This window comes from Plectropomus leopardus, chromosome 10, assembly GCF_008729295.1.
Source record: "Plectropomus leopardus isolate mb chromosome 10, YSFRI_Pleo_2.0, whole genome shotgun sequence".
Lineage (NCBI taxonomy): Eukaryota > Metazoa > Chordata > Actinopteri > Perciformes > Serranidae > Plectropomus > Plectropomus leopardus.
In genome coordinates this window covers 574,800-594,729 of record NC_056472.1, presented here as the reverse complement: position 1 = coordinate 594,729, position 19,930 = coordinate 574,800, and the positions used below count along the sequence as shown (strand labels likewise).

The 19,930-nt window shown below is 40.9% G+C and overlaps 1 protein-coding gene across 1 annotated transcript in view; it reads right to left on the bottom strand.

Annotated features, from left to right (window-relative positions):
* Window positions 1-19,930, bottom strand: part of LOC121949058 (contactin-associated protein-like 5) — a 193,431-nt gene that overhangs the window by 45,498 nt on the left and 128,003 nt on the right. The window contains exons 13-16 of the mRNA XM_042494651.1: window positions 18,769-18,810; window positions 17,806-18,006; window positions 8,430-8,586; window positions 5,430-5,557 (exon numbers count right to left, since the gene is read on the bottom strand). Of these exons, the coding sequence (XP_042350585.1) occupies window positions 5,430-5,557; window positions 8,430-8,586; window positions 17,806-18,006; window positions 18,769-18,810 (528 nt within the window). The remainder of the gene's footprint in view (window positions 1-5,429; window positions 5,558-8,429; window positions 8,587-17,805; window positions 18,007-18,768; window positions 18,811-19,930) is intronic.

Here is a 19,930-nt window from a genome sequence, read left to right as displayed (position 1 = left end):
TACGAGCCAGCGCCAACAATAAATTAACATACAAAAAAAATAATAAATATAAGATATAAATATAAATATATATAAATATAAATATAAGTAAATATAAGACATAAAGGGCTGGATTCATAAGGGGAAACACCGAGATAGGTCAGCTCACCTACACGGCAGTCCGTCAGGTCTCCAGCCGTGTTCATGCTGGATGACAGGGTGGCGAGCCCAACATTCCTCAGTTCAGATTAAGTTCAGTTGGTATAACAAACAAAAAATAAAAGTGGTTTCGTTCAATTCGACGAGAAAAGAGTCACCGTGGAGTTTGGTAGCTTCAACAGGTTGGCGTAAGTTCGTCCTCCATTTACCTGTCTCTGGTGATGTAATTTGAGAGCGACATAGGACACGCTCTGTGCACACCTCAGGGATGGTGTGTTTGATACAATTGGAAATCCCAGCTCAACTCCAAACATTATTTCCCCCATGAAAACCAGTCCATTGAAACAGAAAAGAAAATAAACAAAAGAAGAGGAAAGTGACATGTCCTATCACTCCTAACATCCCTCCCTCCTTATAAAAAAAAACCTTTTGTATGTTTGTTATTTGCTTTATAATTTTTATGTTAAGTACTTTTTCCTTAAAATCGAGACTATGTCACATAGCACTTGAGACTTTTTTTTTTTTCTAAAACTGTACAATTCATAAGAAGTAGTCTGAAATCACTAGCTTCTTGTTGGCGCATTTCAAACACCAATTTATTCTCAAACCTTCATGAGGTACAAAACACAAATTCAACCTCTTGACAAGGTATCTGCAATGACATTCTCTTTTCCCGGCAAATGCCTGAAAGTCAGACTAAAGGGCTGGAGAATCAGACTCCACCTGAACACTCTCTGACTTTGCAAGAAATGTAAGGGAATTGTGAGATCCCCACCAGCACTTGAAACATAAACCTCAAAATGTTGGACAGCAAGAACAAGAGCAAGGGCCTCCTTCTCTATATTCAAATACTATTTTTAAGGGCGATTCCTTAGAGAAATAAGCCACGAGCCTATCTATTCCTGACACATCGGCCTGTGACAACACCGCACCCACTGCCACATCACAGGACAGAGAACTCAGGAGCAGCCAGCACTGGTTCATTAGCTAAGATAGCTTTAACCATATCAAGAGCCTTTTGACAATTTGCTGACCAGCTGAACCTAACCCCCTTTTTTAGCAGTTTGGTAAGAAGACACATTCCCAAAAGGCGCATCAACTGATGTTTTGACCTAGGAGCAGGGAGATCTAAAATGGCCTGAACCTTGGCTGTTCTTGGGCTCACAAAACACAGGATGTTAATAGGGACCATTGTACCATCAGCTGCACAAGAAACAGCACCTTTAGATACAAAACCCTCTAATCTCTCAGTTATTGGGCTGGACAACATGTTCAAACTGCCAGAAACAGTCTGGGCCCCAATCAACCCTACTATCTTTGCATCATCATTTTTCTTTTTGAGAAGCAGACAGCTGGACTTCAAATGACCTGACTTTTTAGAGTAATAACAGATAATATCACTCCTGGGGAGGTGTGGCCTGTCATACCTTTTCCCCGGCCCTTGGGCTTGAACAAAGTTAGCAGCTGGCTTGTCATGTTGGCCCCTTCAGGCTTTTCTAAAGCTCCCTGTCTACCAGGCTTACCTCTCCATCACACATCTCTATGCGTTAATACATAAGAATGTGCAGCTAGAGCAGCTTTCCTCAGCTCAGTAACACGTAACTCATTCAGATGTATTTCCATATGTTGTGACATGCTAGTTAAAGGTACTTGTGCCTGACTGCCACCTGTCAAGTACAACCTCCTGCTGTCTAGTCGAATCATGGAAAGACTCACCAGGTTTTCGCCACAGCGATCTGAATGTCTGCCTGTACGCTTCAGGTACAACCTCATACGCAGACAAAACTACCTTCTGCATAGAGTCATAATCTCTGCTGTGATTAATACCCAAAATGGCATAAGCCTCCTGTGCTTTACCCTCTAAAACATTCTGTATTAGCAGGGTCCATTTATCCCGAGGCCAGTCTAGCTCCATGGCAATTTTCTCAAAAGCATCAAAGAAAGAACCCACATCATCACGCTTAAATTTTGGCATAAGCCTCAGTCAGCTGGAAATATCAAAACAAGCTTCATGCTTGCATTGTAAAGCATGATTGTTAGCTTCAAGCTTCTCTTGCTCCAAGGTCAACCCTTCCCTCTCTTCAGTCTTGGCCTTCTCCCTTGCCAACTCGAGCTATAGTTCCTGCTCCCTCTCTCTCTCCTGCACTTGATCAGACAAAAGCAGCTCCTTAATGAGAGTCTCCGCAATCACTAACTTCTTAGCCTCAGGGTCAATATCTGTCTCAAAAGCAAAGCCACAGCAGCCAAATCCTCGTTACAGAGTTTACGCAAGTCACTATGTCCGAAATCATATTTACAAATCTCCTCTACTCTAAAGGTAGCCATGGTTCCGCGGATAAATACACAAGAGCAAGCTAAATAAACGGGAAAACCCCAAACAAAGGTACCGCTAAGGTAACAAATACAAAATAGAGTTTATTTTAAGAGTTTATTGACCTGGTAAATCAGACACTCAACAGGAAACAGCGCTACTACGTGGAGACACCTCGAGAAAAACAACTTTTACAAGCCTCAAACACAATCAAAGTACTGTAGCAACTCTGCTGCTATGTTAATGTTGGATGCTGTTACGTGCAGATGTTCTGTAAGTTCCTACCTCTCTTGTTACCTGAATGCATCTTGAGAGCTGAGTTAGGCATGTGAATGGCTGAGAGGAGAGAGGGGGCGGGGTAGGGGTGAGAAGGTGAAGAGTCTGGGTGTGTGAGGGAGAGCAAGTGTGAGGAGCCAGAGAGCAGCCAAGTTGATCCGTGTCTGTATTATTTTACTTTTGTTTTGTGCGTGGTTACGGCCTACAGTAACCAGTTCAGTAATAAAGTGGCGTACTGATAAACCGTCGCCTTTCTTTCCAACGTCTTGCCGGACGTTACAGTACAAAACTACACTTACCAAACACGGGTCCAAACCAGCTCAATATCCATACCAACCAAAAGTTAAAATCCTTTCCATCAATATGTGAAGGGTTAGAAATGCACATGTAAATGAAATTAAAAGGAGTTAAAGTCATTAAAAAAAAAAAAAAAGTTAAAATGGCATTAAAAAGTGTAAAAAGATCACAGGGATTTAGGTTACCTTCATTGTGAGACTATGTTACAATTCATGGGTGAAATAAGAAGTTAAAAGTGATTAAAAATAGTCAATATGGTTAAAAACAGTAAAAAAGGACACCCCTATATTTTAAAAAAAAATATTTTTCTGTGTCAAAAAAAGTCTTTTAATACTGATTTCATTGTGCTGTGCTGGTTATCGCTATATTTAAACAGGCCACTAGAGGGTGCACCGCCCTTGAGAGGAACCTAATACCCTTAGAGGCAGGAACTGCAGAATAAAAGCTGCAGTCACGCCAAACGGAGCTAAAGTTTTCTGCCTCTTTGTTTTTACACATAGGTGGGTTAATATTCCTCAAACCTTAAAGCATGTACCCCAGTATAAGGGCTAAGAGTGGTCTGAATCCTCATTGATAAGCGGAAATGTGCAAAGTTGTGTTGTTTTACAGTAATATGTAGAAATAGAAAAGTTTTGCTGTACTCTCTCATGCTATGCTAGCGGACCTGTTGCTAACAACTCGTTAACGCACGCATTACCATTGAAATGCAAATGAGATGCAAATGTTTTTGTTTTGTTTTGTGAATGAGTTGAGAAGTATTTAAAGGGCTGATGCATGTATTTAGCGACCTGTTAAGCTGTCATGATTAGTCATAATAAGAGGTTTGAGTACAGACCTAAGCAAGGTGGTTTGTGAATATTTGTGAATGAATATTTGGGAATAATATTACAGGAAATGGGGAGGTTACTCACTCCAAGTTTGTTTAGTATTGTGCTATGTGTAAGTTGAATGCGGCTGTTAAAGTGTGAATCCAGTGCAGCTAGAGAGTGAGATGGATATATATTTGGTTTATTAATAAGTGCTGCATTTTTTTGTATGTGCTTACATAAGGTGATTCTTTTGTTTTTGAAGGATGCTGAGATATTGCAGTTGTTTGTCTGATGTTGCACTTAGTGTTTTATCTATCACCCCAGGAAGTCACTTGTTTTACCATGAAAAGGCAGAATAAAAGCTGCAGTCACGCCAAACAGAGCTAAAGTTTTCTGCCTCTTTGTTTTTACACACAGGCCAGGAGGGCAACAAATACATACCCGAAAAAAATCATTACCTGAAACTAGCTATGTTTGTTGTATTCACAAACATTAGTAGTGGTGAGAAGTTAGCACCGAGCAGCTAGTCTGCCCGTAGCAGTGTGCCCAAACCTAATTCTAAACCTAGCAACACAAACCTTTTCCCAAGCTAAATACAACTCAGTGTGCCTCTTCTCACAAAACAATGTTTGGATGTATCTAGCTATCTAAACTGGCACTATTGAGGATTGATGAGAGCCATTAATCCTCAAACAGATCTTTGACAAGCCCCCACTTATGTTACGAGCCAGCGCTAGCAATAAATTAACATACAAGCTAACTCTAACCTGGAATGGGTGAAACAAGAAAAGAAGTAGATATAAGACATGAAGGACTGGTTTCATAAAGGGAAACGCTGAGATAAGCCAGCTCACCTACACACCTGTCCGTCAGGTCTCCCGCTGTGTTCGTGCTGGATCACAAGCCCAAGCTTTGTCAAAGTTCAGATTAAGTTCGGTTGGTATAACAAACAAAAAATATGCGCACCTCAGGGGTAGTGCGTTTGATACAATCACAGCTCAACTCCGAACAATATTTAATAGACTTTTAAACTTTTAAAGTAAAGCCTCTTGTGAAACCTTGCAAATGAAAAAAAAGTACAACTGACCTTTGCTAAGTTCCACCCATTGAGGCAGAAGGGCCTGTCATAGCGTAGCACTTGCCAGCACCGACAAGGGTCAGATAACTAAACCGCTGTGCTCCATGGACTGTCATGCAATAGTTTCAGATTTTCTTCATTTTCAGGCCAGTTTTGCAGATTGCAAGCATAACTTTGCACCTGGGCATGTGTGATAATGATACTTGTTACCCTGTTGGAGTTAAAGAAAAATTAGATAATACTTCTTCAGGCAGTGCAGTTACTTAAAGTGTGGGCTCCATGCTCGACAGCTGGGCAGGCCATCACAGAGGGGCGGAGCTTTGCATAGGGTCATTTCTAAGCACACTTTTTTTTAGCCTTCACTTAATCTGATGCAGCGTGGATGGAAAAGAGCAGGCAGAATGAGAAAAGAGGACATGAGATGTTTTTGACCACAGGTGACTCAGATCAACAACCCTGAGAGTCAAAGCCTCCATCTGCATCCAGCAGCCCAAACTGACACTTCAACATGATCACCTACCGTCTCCATAACAACGCAGAGGGCCGATTCGGTAGACGGCATCTGAGCCTGTTCTGTTGGTGTCTCCGATCATGATGTGGCTCACTGGCAGGTGGTCTTTATAGGAGAGGACTCCTGTGTCATTAGCCCTGTGACAAAAACACAAAACAAAACAGAGAGATGTCTCACTTTGTCCAGATAAAAGAGTATATTCCTCTGCAGAGTAAACACACGCAAACACAGTCATACATTAGTGTGCAGACAGGTGCCTGTGGGAAAATGCAAATGAAGCTTCCTCGCGTGAAATCCCAGAGAGGACTGGCTGAGGTGAAGATTAACATACAGTATAAAAAGAGAATCTCACCAAACCAGTGATACTTTGTCCTGGGACTTTCTTTGATCTTAATTTTAGCCATTTATGAGCAGTAATTAATCAAACCACAGAATATGAACGTGGTTAAAGGAGTCTGCAATGTGATTCTGAGTGTTTAATCTCTAAGGGCTCTTTTTTACAGATGGTTCACATTCGAAGCCTTCCAGCAGCTCAAAGTGTATTCCCTGGCTGTCTGTTTATGTCAAACATGCAGAGAATTGATGTACTAACATGTTCTCATCCCAAGTTGTTACATGCTGCCCCATTGCAGAACTCATCATATACGTCGGCTCCATCAGTGCTTTCGGTGTATGAGACTGATGCCAAAAGCCATTTTCCTCTTCCAACCGGAAACCTGGCTGGACGACATCAGATAAGAGTGTGCTTGAACAGAACTGGTGGCACTGTTACTATATGCCAGTGGACAGCACAGTGCCCATCCACATGCACCGTGCATCATTTGAGAACACGGCCTGATGGAACCAGTCATTTGTGCATGAAATGCTAAAGGACAGTGTCAGGTAATAATACTGTCAATAACCATGTAATAAAAGAAGCACAAGTGTGCTTATAGAGCAGGGGTGGGGAGATGGAAGGGTCCCACAAACAACTGACTTTTGTGTGAGAGTCCAAAATTCACTTTCCTAGTGGATGTGTGGGTATTTTTTACACCTTATCATGTGCCTCTTTTGCCTAAACATAACTGTCTTTGTTACCTAATCCTAACCATGTGATGGTCCACGCTGGTTACCATGTGCTGCTGTGTAAACACCACCCACCATTGTGCATTTGTTGACATTACGGTAACGGCATCCCGGAGTGTAAACAGCTGATGCAACAGGATACCTAAAATGTCATAGGTAGATGCAGAAGGTCACTGACAAAGCAGCACCAATTTAGAATGATAACATGTTGTGTCAACAAATGCACATGGTGGCACAGATAGAATTATATATATATATAGCACAAGTGTGCTTATAGAGCAGGGGTGGGGGGGTGGAAGGGTCCCACAAACAACTGACTTTTATTATAATACTATGTTTCTATTTTACAATATCCCTTTGAGAATCATCAAGTATTTCTGATTCTGGTAGTTAACTTGTACAAGTAAGAGGAAATAAGCAGGATCTGCCACCAGAAACTGATTTTAATGCCCGGTGTCGTGCTCAATTTCTCATGTTTGTAACAAAACAAATGCCATAAAAATCAGTTCAGTATTAATCAAAAGGATTTTTGAGAGAAGTCTGATTCTTCCGTTACACACAGCAGATCTATGGACCACTCCAATATATGGAGCATGTGTAGACACATAAGAGCGACAAATAGCTGTGGCCAATGAGGTATCTAGTTTCAGTTTCTATGGGCTGAATAACTTCTTGTCACTAAATGTTACAGCTAGTGCTTTCTGCCATGTGTTTTGCCAGAGGTAGCAAACACAACCAACCTTCTCAGAAAGGTTATAAAAACAGTAGCTTTACAGGAAATATGAGAGAACAGTCTGTTTTACTTGCCCAGTAACGTAACTTCTAACAGTTACCTCTGCTGTGCATGGGCTACCATTTTTCTGTTATTGTGGCCTTTACTCAGTATCCTCTTATGCTGTTTTTTTATTATTAATACTATGTTTCTATTTTACAATATCCCTTTGAGAATCATCAAGTATTTCTGATTCTGGTAGTTAACTTGTACAAGTAAGAGGAAATAAGCAGGATCTGCCACCAGAAACTGATTTTAATGCCCGGTGTCGTGCTCAATTTCTCATGTTTGTAACAAAACAAATGCCATAAAAATCAGTTCAGTATTAATCAAAAGGATTTTTGAGAGAAGTCTGATTCTTCCGTTACACACAGCAGATCTATGGACCACTCCAATATATGGAGCATGTGTAGACACATAAGAGCGACAAATAGCTGTGGCCAATGAGGTATCTAGTTTCAGTTTCTATGGGCTGAATAACTTCTTGTCACTAAATGTTACAGCTAGTGCTTTCTGCCATGTGTTTTGCCAGAGGTAGCAAACACAACCAACCTTCTCAGAAAGGTTATAAAAACAGTAGCTTTACAGGAAATATGAGAGAACAGTCTGTTTTACTTGCCCAGTAACGTAACTTCTAACAGTTACCTCTGCTGTGCATTGGCTACCATTTTTCTGTTATTGTGGCCTTTACTCAGTATCCTGACATTAGGATAGTGACTGCCAAAGTAAACTAAAGCTCGACCTATCTTCATTTCAAAGAGGCCTAGGTAACACGAAGCTACACAAACTTAGTTTTAACTTAGCTTGTCTTAGTTGCATCCGTGGATCATTGCTGTCATAATGTCACACTAATAATACTAGCATTTTCTGGGTTTACATGAGCAATCCCACTCGGCTCACCAATAAAATAAAATTCTATTTTCTTTTTTTCGTTAATATTTGTGTTACCACATTACCACATTAAGGTTACCACATTAAGAGAAATCTGCAGAACACGAACAGCACATCCTCAGGATGCAAATTTAGATTTTTTGTGACATTGATGCATATTTTACTTAAAAAATACTTCTGATTACAACAGTTTTTGTGGTTTGTAAATCTTCACTCAAGCTTTGAGCGCAGGGCAGCAGGAAAAGTTACTGTTGTGTAATCACTGTCTATATGTTATGTACCATGTGTCTGTGTCAGCGTCGCAGTTGCAGAAGTAGTTCATGTCGATACAGTTCTCCTCCAGGCTGCAGGAGCACTGCTGGACTCCAGGCAGGAAGCCTCCCCAGTAGCTATGCCTCTCTCCTCTCTGATCCAACCACCAGGACAACGGGCGGCCGTCTGCAAACAAACATCACACAGTTAGAACAGTTGGTCCTGGAATTAATTCAAATATCACCAGAACACATGCAGCAAAGACTTGAAATGACTGTGCAGGGCCACACAGGACTAGGTGGTAACCTAGTATAAACTGTTACACTGATAGTCAGGGGTGCTGTATAATTTCTGGACATTAAATGTTCATCCACAATTTTCTGTGGTGGTCCCAGTAATATTTGTTAAATATGTAAGTATAATTGTGATATAGCATATTCATATGAAATGGTTAATCAATATTTGAATTAAATAATTGAGGGCCATCTGTGCAAAAGTGTCTGTTGTGGGGGCCATCTTCTTTAACACTCTCACGCCCATTTAAGGTGAAACAACTATCTCATGACCTACTCAAAAGTTTGACTCACTCACTCATCACTCACTCACTATTTATGACATTTATTGCATGTCTGTCCATCCTGGAAGAGGGATCCCTCCTCAGTCCCTCCTCCTGAAGTTTCTACTAATTTTTTCCCACCAATTACAGGGTTTTTAGGAGGGAGTTTTTAATTAATTAATATTTGAGTCTAAGGACGGAGGGATGTCGTATGCTAGAAAGCCCTCTGGGGCAAATTGGGCTTTATAAATAAAACTGACTTGACTCACTCACTCATTCACTCACTCACAGATGTCTCTGAGTGCCGTTTGCATTGTAGGACTGGCCACTCTCCACTGTGGTTTAGCCAAAGGTATGGAGGCTGATAGGGGCAAATGTGCTGCAACTTAAGAAAACAAACGCAAATAGAATAGTGTCTGCAATGTAAAAATATATGAAAAATAAGACAGAATTACAATTAAAACAAAATTACAAAGAACTTGTCCCTGGTACATGCTTGAGCCTGCTTAATTCTATCATATCACAATTTTTTTTAATCAATATTTATGTGAGCCAATTTAGTAATTTCCTTAAATTGCAGTACACAAATATAAGGTAGGTTGAGGTGGTTTTGAAACTTAGTGCTGATAAGAAATGCTTGTCCACACTACATGCAGCAACTGTTTTTTGTAGTTCAATGTAAGTCAGTATCACATTAACATTTATAGACTGCTTTCTGAGATATTTGACTCTCTTTAATATATTTTTTGTCATGTGATGTTTGTAAAAATAAGGTTAAGACACTTCTCTGTATATTACAGTTCAGCAGCTAGACAAAGTACATTTACTGTAATAATCATAAAGTTGAATCAACACCTCTCTAATATAACTTTAATGAAGGGGTGATTTATTATAGGGCTGTTGCATTAGACTGCATTAGTTTTGGCCAGGTGTACCTAATAAACTGACAGCTGAGTGCATATTCAGCATTTCCCTTGCTGGGTTAATAAAGAAAAAAATTTCAAATTTTTCAAAACAATGGTTCAAACAAGTGTTCAGTGTGTTCAGCACAATGCGTCATGTGGGGGAAACTGCTTTGATCATTCACATGTAACCTTTCTCTGATGTCATCACCTTCACTGACCTTTCCTTTAAACATGCTCAAGTCTGTACGAGGTAACCTTTGACTAAATCAAGGACTGAGCCAAGGTACAAAGACAGAGAACAGCTTCCCATCGGTGTGCGTATTACAAACTAACCTTCATCTTACGTACCATGCTCTGAGCATTAAAAGTGTGACAGTGATAATTTTTGTCCTGTTCCTCGTTGTCAGAGCAGATCACAAATTGTAAGTACATTTTAAGCATGCAACTCATGCAAAACACACAAAAAAAACCTGTCTGTTTCAGGGATTTGTTTTTCCCCGTGACACTTAATTTTATCCCTTCCAAAACCCTTTGCTTTCTTCTGCATCATACATTGTAATTCAAGTTCAGCCTTTTGTGTTTCCATGAATTTGGAAATTGCATATTTCACTTCAAATGTAGCATAGGTGACTGCAAAATATTGTTCCATAAATACATAAAGGTTTAACCTAGACCATGTAGCGGTTATTAATAACTACATTAGAATTTGGAATTTGCACTCATTAAAGTAAAAGGGGCACCATTCTCCATTTAAGAGAAAATACATTTTAAATTATAAAAGCACGTTATCACTTTAATCAATCTCACAATCTGTACCGTTATCCTGTATAAATTGATCTTGTTTCTCTCATGAAATAATATCCACAGACAACGACTTGGCAATAAATTGATTCTTTTTATTTATTTCATAAAATGATGATTAAATAGAGGAAGGGATATGACATATAAATAAAGTCAAACCAGTGAAACTCTCCTCAAAGCTTCAACGCACATATCTCTCATATCACCGCTAAACTCACCCAGTTAAACCTCCAAGCTTCCGCTCCCAGTGCTTCCAGCCCCGTGAGTAATCTGCCTGCCTCAGTTTCACTGTCTCCCCTCTCCTACCCTCCTAGAGAACCTTTTGTTCCACCACCTGAGCAATACGCAGGGGATTTAGGTTTGTGTGGCTGGTTTTTGCTTCAGTGTTCACTTGTTTTTGACCAACAACCATCTAGCTATCCCTCTGATAAATCCCAGATCGCCTATGTAATGAATTTACTATGGGGTATAGCCGGCCAGTTGACAGCCGTATTGTGGGAGAGGGGTTCTCCAGTATTATTGTCTTTTGCAGATTTCTCTACCGAGCTCCGCAGGATTTTTGATCATCCTGTTCAAGGTCAGATGGCGGCTAGTCGTTTATTTTACCTTCATCAGGGCTCTAACTTTGCTGCTTCCTATTTCATTGACTTCCGTATTTTGGCTGCTAAAACGGGGTGGGATGAACCAGCTCTCATGGAGGTATTTGTTAGGGGTTCATCTGAAGAACTAGAAGATGAGCTTAAACCCAATTCCCTTGAAAAACTGATTTCATGATTAAAATTAGGAATCAAGACAGGATCGTTAGACCCCGTAGAGCACCTCCCCCTCCTGCAGTGCTCTTTTCCCCAGCTGTCCTAGTGCCACTCACCCTCCTTCCCAGTCTCTAGTGCCCCCTGTTGCCCTGGAGGAGCCCATGCAGCCCCTGGGCCCATGAGAGCCCGCCTTACCCCAGCTGAACTTTAACACCGCATGAAGAACAGTTTGTGCATCTACTGTGGCCAATTTGGGCACTACATGGCTTCCTGCCCCTCGTCGCCAAAAGAGGGGTCTCACCAGTAGTGGAGAGCGTCCTGGTGAGTCAGATTCCTCCTCCTCTAGCTCTCCCTCATGGATCTCCCTGCCTGCCAGCCTTTGCTTCAATAACAACTCCATCCAACTCCAGGTGTTGATTGATTCCGGAGCGGATGACAACTTCATTGACTCCACGTTTGTTGAGAAGGCTGGCATCTCCCTTGAGCCCTTGGACCCCCCTAAGAGAGTGACTGCTCTCAACGGTAGATTGCTGGCCTGTGTTACACATTGCACAACCCCTATATCCCTCGACATCTCCAGTAATCATCATGAAACCATTCAGCTGTTTGTGATCCCTTCCCCCCTTTCACCTGTGGTTCTGGGGTTACCCTGGCTCCAAACCCACAACGCATAAATAGACTGGATCACCTCGACCATCACTAGCTGGAGTGTCCAGTGTCATTCCCTCTGTTTGCTCTCTGCCTCACCTGCCGAAGCTCACCCAGCCCCTCCTCCTGCTCCACCAGATCTGTCCTCTGTGCCACCCAAGTACCATGACCTGGTGGCCGTCTTCAGTAAAGACTTGGCCCTGTCCCTGCCCCCCCACTGCCCTTACGAGTGCGCCATCGAGCTGCTCCCTGGGGCGCCTCTCCCCACCAGCCGTCTGTATAACCTGTCTCTCCCTGATAGGGAGGCTATGGAGACTAACCTACAAGATTCCCTGAGTGCAGGTCTTATTCACCCCTCCTCCTCGCCTTTGAGAACGTTTTTTTTTCTTTGTTAAAAAGAAGGACATGTCCCTGTGCCCCTATATTGACTTCTGTGGTCTCAACGACATAACAATAAAAAATAAGTACCCTGTTCCTCTCAATGACCCCTCCTTCAAGTTGCTGGCTGTGGTACTGGCGCTGCAGGAATGGAGGCATTGGCTGGAGGGAACTGAGCTTCCTATCCTCATCTGGACAGACCACAAGAATCCCGCTCAATGGGGGGGCATTCCTCCAAGTTCCCCCTGCCACCCGGGAGTCCACAGAACCCTCCTCTTCCTGTGCCAGCAGAGGGGTACAGTCCTGAGGAGGGCTCTTGGGTCTCTCGGGGGCTCATTTTGGATGAGTCCCGCCTTTGCGATTTCTATCGCCTGCATCCCCTCAAGCCCGGTGGGCTGCCTTGAGGAGTCTGTTAGTGGGGAGTACTGTGGTGGTTTTTATTTTTGGGTGGAATTCTTGGGACTTGTTTTTTGTGTGCTAGTGGCGGGTCTCTTCCTTTTCTGTGGCTGTGTTGCAGGGGCTTGGTGTGGCTTCCAGGTGCTGGAGCTAATGGCGCACTTCCTCACTTGCATCTCATCTGCAATCAACCCTGGCATATATTCCCCAGCTCCACTTGACTTTGGTGCCAGAATGTTCAGCCTAACTCGTGGTTAGATCGGCCACTTCACTTTTTGTGACTCCATTTTACAAACTGTGTTGTTTCTTCTGGAACTTAGGACTTTACTGCCTTTTACTGCCTTTTTTGTGAGTGTTTTTCCAGTGCCTTCTCCAGTGAGCTCCAGCATCCCACGGCCCAGTTTCTTGCCTTAGCAATGGCTCTGCCATTCGCTTTCCCCACCACTCTGGACTCCACCATCCTCCAGCCTCACCAGCCTCACCACCTTCACCATCCTCTCCCCAGCCAGCTCGGCTTCTGGAAACCTCCTTCCCTTCATTCCCATTCCTCCCCACCTACAACCATCAAACCTTTTTTTCATCCATTCACCCTGTCTGTGTGTTTGCTTCTGGGTCCTCCCATTTCCTGCGGTTCTCAGACCTTAACAGCTGGTAACTCACAAGTAGACAAAGAAGAGCTGAATAAATGCACTAGTGGAGACAGGAGAATATGCAAGAATTCCAAACCCCCCTCACATATGGGGTAGCTGAGGGATGTCATGTTCCATCTAAAACTAGAAAAGTTTAGATCTGCTTTAAAGAGAAAGAGGGCTGAATTTGCTCAATTGTAGACCCTGTTTATGTCCTACCTTACTACTGTTCCTGGGATAAAGTGTAATGAGTCATAGGGAAATGCTAAGGAAGTATATATATATATATATATATATATATATATATATATATATATATATATGTATATATATATATATATATATATATATATATATATATATGTGTATATAGGAAGGTCAAGTAGGAGTGTGGAGCAACAGGCAAAATATTTACTTTTTTCCCCCTTTTCTCTTTTTTGAGTTATATTTATATAAGTTCTAGAATTTATTTTCTTTCTTTTTACTTATTAGGATGTACATTGCTTGTTCAATCTTGTTTGTTAGCATTGCTCTCACTGCTTTATTTTATTTTTGACAGTAGTAGCCCACCAGGGTGGGCTCGAGGGGTGGGGGGGATTGGGGGATGATTAGGATAAATGATTGGGTTGGGAAGGAAGAAAGTGGTTTTCTGTCTTTCTTCATTTGTTGATTTTGTATATTATTTTGTACAATTGTATATTTTGAAAAACCCAAAACAAAAACCTTAAGTACCCGTTACTTACAAAATACTTACAGTATAATTAATTTCTTCTTTCCTCTTTCCTCTAAAACTCCAAATCATTGCTTGCTTGTTCTGCTGTACCTACATATGAGTTCCAGCAGGAACAGTGAAGTATTTTATGGATGCTATTCATGTGATGATGTTACACTGTAAATTACGAGGACTTTCCTGGTAGTGTTGGATTACGCTGTAAGTCACAGTCTGGTATATTAAGTGTTACTGAAATATTTAGGTACTTGTGCCAATACCATAGCTTAGTTTTAAAAACAGCACCAAAACAATATTTTTTTATACTTGTCTGTAACAAATATATGTTTCTAAAAGAAACCCTACTTTTGTGTAACAGCCAACCTTCTCAAATGCAAGATGTTGTTTAAACACTAGCAGCAGAGCAAAAAATAAATACAATTAACTGGTTTTAATGAGAAACTATCGAATCAAAGACTGACTAAAATATATTGAATCTGACCAGACATTTATTATCAACATTTGCTAGGCCTACCTGACAGTCTTAAATGCCATGGATAAATTCCAGTCGCTACCAAATCAAACAGAGGCCTCTATTACAAACAGAGCAGCCAGGTCCCTATACAACTGTATGTGCAGTTGTTTAACATTGCTTAGTTTTCACACAGCTGTCAATAGAAAACAGCATTGGATGAACTACTTTTTGACAAATGTTGGCACATTAATATGAAAAATGATGATGTTGTCCCAGCTCAAAGAGAATCAGGCAGAATGATTCAAGTTCAGAGTGAGATGCAGAGAAAAGCAGTCATTAAACTGACTGACTGTCACCATATGTCTCTATTCTCATACAACTGTGCATCTTCACTTAATCCAATATGGACATTAATATAATCAATGAAAGTAATACCAATCAGTTTATAAAGATATTAGAGGAGTGAACATCTGTGTTTTAGAGATCTTATATGTGAGCAGCAGAAAACAACAGGGCAGACAGTAAGGAGGCAGTCTGTGACAGACACGGGGTGTCAGGGTGTCTTCACATGATAAACATCCCCCTAAAAACCTGTTGCCAGAGAAAAGGCTGTAAAAAGCCAGAGTGCACCACCTGCTCAGCAACAAACAGCAGACACACACTCAGGGACCAGCTAGTGAACAGACTGGAGCATTTAGCAGATGAAGAGACAGATATTTTTTCAGCAGCTGATGGAAACCAAAACAGAGCAAAGAGAGAGTGATTACTGGACTGACATTTATTATGTGGACACAAACACAAATGCTCCTAATGAATGATTGGCTACTGCTGCTCTGGAATAGCTGCATGTGCAAATAAGCTGCAAGTTTGCTAACAAGGTCACTATATCACCTCGAAAGGTGATGAGGCATCACTGAGTAGCATATGTTTAAATGCACAAAGTAGTATTTTTTTTCTTTTATTCACAAAAATACAGAAGTCTTAGTAAGCTGTTTTCCGATTCTAAAGAAAATAAATATTCCACTTACACTCCTGTTAACACGCAGCCGTACAGTAAAATACAGTAAAATATAGTAACAACAACTGGAGCAACTCCTCATTTTGCTTTTTTTGCATCAAAATAGGATTTTGTTCACAGTTTCCTTTCGGTGGTGGACTGAGTGGACTCTCACCTTCCTTCACCTCCTTTAAAGGTTGGTGCTGCAATATTTGTGCATATCCAAAACCTAATCATATCAAAGTCATGAAGTGTAAAAGCAGGTGTGTTTCTTCTTCTGACCAGAAAAGTGGGATTTTCTTTTGCATGCATCTCTGCCCCAAACTGTTGGTGAGTTGATTTGTTTACAACATATCCATGACAACGCATGTGTCAGAAAAGCTGAAAGCCCCCCCGCACATTAAAAGCCTAGCAAAAGAAAACAAAGTCGAATTGATTAATTGCTTCAAAAGTAAAAATCTGTTCAGGACTGTTTAGTTTCATTGATGGAGGCTGAAAAATAGCAAATTGAAAATGAGTGGAATGGAGTGGATGAAAGAGAGCAGAGAAACTCTGGGGAGCAGAGTGGTGAGGATGTGATGTTGTTTTACTGGTGGAATAATTGCTGTAGAAATGTTTCATTATGCTGATTTTATCAGGACAACAAGGGGAAAGTAATGAGTTTTCATTAACTGCAAATGAAAACAGGAGCAGATCAGAAACTGGAGACATCACAAGACAATATAAAGAGAGAAACAAAAGCATTAGACAGGTTAAACGATGTTAAACCTGTTTCAAATAAAAGCCTGATTCTCTCTGCAGACCAGACAAATAAACACTGCTATTTTTTCTCCATTAACTCTTTGGACCTGCTTTAATATACACACACTCACATCACTCTGCACACAAAATGTGCTTTTCAAAATCAAGCCTTAAAAAATATTGTACATTTATCTTATTTTCTACTTTCATTGTATTAATTTTTGGCTAACATTAATCCTAATCATGAATACCAGATATTCATTCTCAGAATTGTACCACTTTAAATGCCATGTTTTAGTCATGACACTATTATCACTATGATGGTGCTAATACATACATAATACAATACAATAAATATTTTTTATACATAATTATTTTTTGTGCAGTGTCAAATGCTCACATTTTAACCCTTTAAATGCCAAGTTATTTTCATAATGCCACTATGTTTTTGGATGAAAAAAAAAAAGAAAAGAATTATTTTCAACATTCTACATGCTAAGATTAGATTAGATACTTTATTTATTTATTTATTTATTTATTTTTTATGCTCACAGCCTGGCATATGTCAATGATTAGCAGTAACACTGATTGTGACAAAGCACCTAGTGGAAATAGCATGCATTTTCTCCACATACCAAATATGTGGGGTCAAAAATTGCAGTTTGAATGGGTTTCAATGGGACATTTTTTTGCACTCAACAGTATGACTGTAACAATTTTGTTTACAAAGGACATTTTAGACTTATTGTAGGAGCTGAGCAACACAATCTTGCCAAAATGAACGTCATATGCATGAACACAGCCAATGTTATCAAAAAATGAAGAATAAAAAGCATGTGAAATGTGACAAATGGTCCCTATAAAGGATAATTAGCATTATTACAGACAAAAACATGATCATGCCCAGTAATTATTAATTGGAAGGGCTGTTGATTGTTTATAAAATTCTTGTGTCTGCATGGTTAGTAAAGTCATTGACAGCCTTTGACCTCTTTACAGACATCAAAGACAAGCGCTGAGTGAGTGTGAGTGTGTGTGCAGCTCGTGTCCATACAGCTCTGCAGCAGCCTGTTCTCTGTCTCTTTGATGTGCTCTGATAATGAACTTGTTTGTTTGCATTCAAAAGGCACCGAGGGAATGGTTGAAATCAAGATGTCATGATTCTTTCATGATTTAGGAGCAAATGTGCAACGTTTGGGACAGTGAAGGCTACCAGAGCAATTCAAGATCAATGTACACAGAGAGGACTGGAGATTGCCTTTCATCTTACTGTGAAAACACAGCGAGAATTGCGACACAGGATATAGAGTAAGTATTCCTTCATGAGGTCAGAATGAGGTTTGCTCAGTATAACACAAACAGGAGAGGGAAAACATTCAGTGAGAACGTGACCTTCAGAGATTTTTTTTCCCATTTACCTTTAGTGTTGAAGAGCCGAGACTTCCTGCAGCTGTAAACCACTTCCTGTTGACACTGCTCTGATCCCGTAATGATGGCGCGCAGTTGTTCAGCAGAGGCACTGTAGTTTAACATCATGATGTGAGGTTTCTGCAGAGACGAGCCCTGGACTCTGACTGGAGCTGTGATGTTGTGGTTCAGCACTGTCCACACCCTCTCCTCTTAACACATACACACACACACACGCGCACACACACACACACACACACACACAAATAATGTGTGTTTTACACTCAGTAAGCACATTTTGTGTAATACTGGATGTGTATAGTCCACATGTTGATATCATCAAATCCTCATACAACCACATTGGTACTTCATTTCTTACCACTATTATGACCCACAATACAAACCTTTATTTAGCGCCCCTACAGCTGACAGGAGATCAACATGTCTGCATACGTAAACCACAGAATGAGTCATTTGCAGCACATTCTCAGTATTAACTCTACAAATAGTACCACTTTGTCAGTGCTTTCTGCGTACGAGCATGACGCCAAAAGCCAACTTCCACGTCCAACCTGAACATGGCTTGATAGCGTAAGATGAAAATGCGCTTGGACAGAACCTGATTGCATGCACATGAATCACAGAAGGACAGCGTCAGGTAATAAAGCTGGAGGTAAAAACATAATATAAGGAGTATGAGTGCACCTATAGGAGGTGGATGGAATTACCTTGCCATGTGCCTCTTTTGCCCAAACCTGACCATCTGTGACTTAGTTGCCTAATCCTAACCATGGTGACACTCCATGTTGGTTGCCATGGGCTGTTGTGTACACATAAGGATCATGCTGCATCATCCCACCATGTGCATTTGTTGGCATCACGGTAACGGCATCCCAGAGTGTAAACAGCTGACGCAGTGTGTGTGTGTGTGCGTTTATACACCTTACCATGTGCCTCTTTTGCAGAAACCTAACCATCTGTGATTTTGTAGCCTAATCCATCACGGTGACGGCACCCTGAAGCATAAAAAAACTGACACAAAAGGATACCTAAAACATCATTAGTAGACACACTGACAGAGTGGCACCATGTGAGAAGCTGGGATAAGAATATGTTGACAGTACAGCACCCTACAAACCAGAAAATAGGGCTTCATTGAATTCCACAATGTAATTCAAACACTGTAGTTTACCAGTAGTGGAAGGAATACTCATATTATTTATGTTACCAAAGTAGTAATACTACAAGGTAAAAATACTCTGTTATATTCTTAGACTATAGGCTAGGAAAGTGGCAGGTATAGTAAAAGGAGTTATTTCAGACCTTCCCCTTGATATTTTTCTTTTGGAAACCATGCTGCTCTGATTACACAATTTGAGGGTTAAAGGAAACCCACTTTGTAAATCCATTATCCTTTATTTTTGTCATCCATACATGGAGTAAATACATTCAGTCTGAAGTGAGAGAGATATAGGGGTACACTTCATGTCAAACTAATTTTGACAGGTGTGACAAATCGTCATCCAATGATATGTCGCCATGTCATCATGTCCCCTCCCCTTTCCCCGCCCCCTTTCCCCATTGACCGTTCCTTCTTTTTTCCACCCATTTTCCCACGGTAACCAATGAGAAGCGAGTAAGCGCGTGAAGTGTTTGTAGACTCTTGGTCTCTTTTTTTTTAACATTTAGGTACAGGTGCGGAGATCATAAAACATCTTATGTGAGAGGTTACCATATCAGATGTCCATACACCCTTTCAGTCCACTCCAGTCCACTACAGTCCACTACATTCCATGACACAGTCCACTACAGGTCATTGGGTCCATACTATATGTGCGCGCACACGCACACACACACACACATGCACATCCACACATCCGCGGGTGCGCGTGCACACACAGACAGACACACACACACACACTCACACACAGAGGTATACATTTAAGCAAAATAAATAAATCAATAATTTGTACAACTGCGGACGTGTCTCCAACAGGTGTGGGGTATCATTTTAAAACAAAATACCGCTTTTTTTCATGTTTATGTGTAAGCACACAGCATGAGGTTCACAGTTGGAGATTAGTAACTACTGTTGAGAACTATGCAATCAAATCATCATCAGCAGGACCAGCAGCT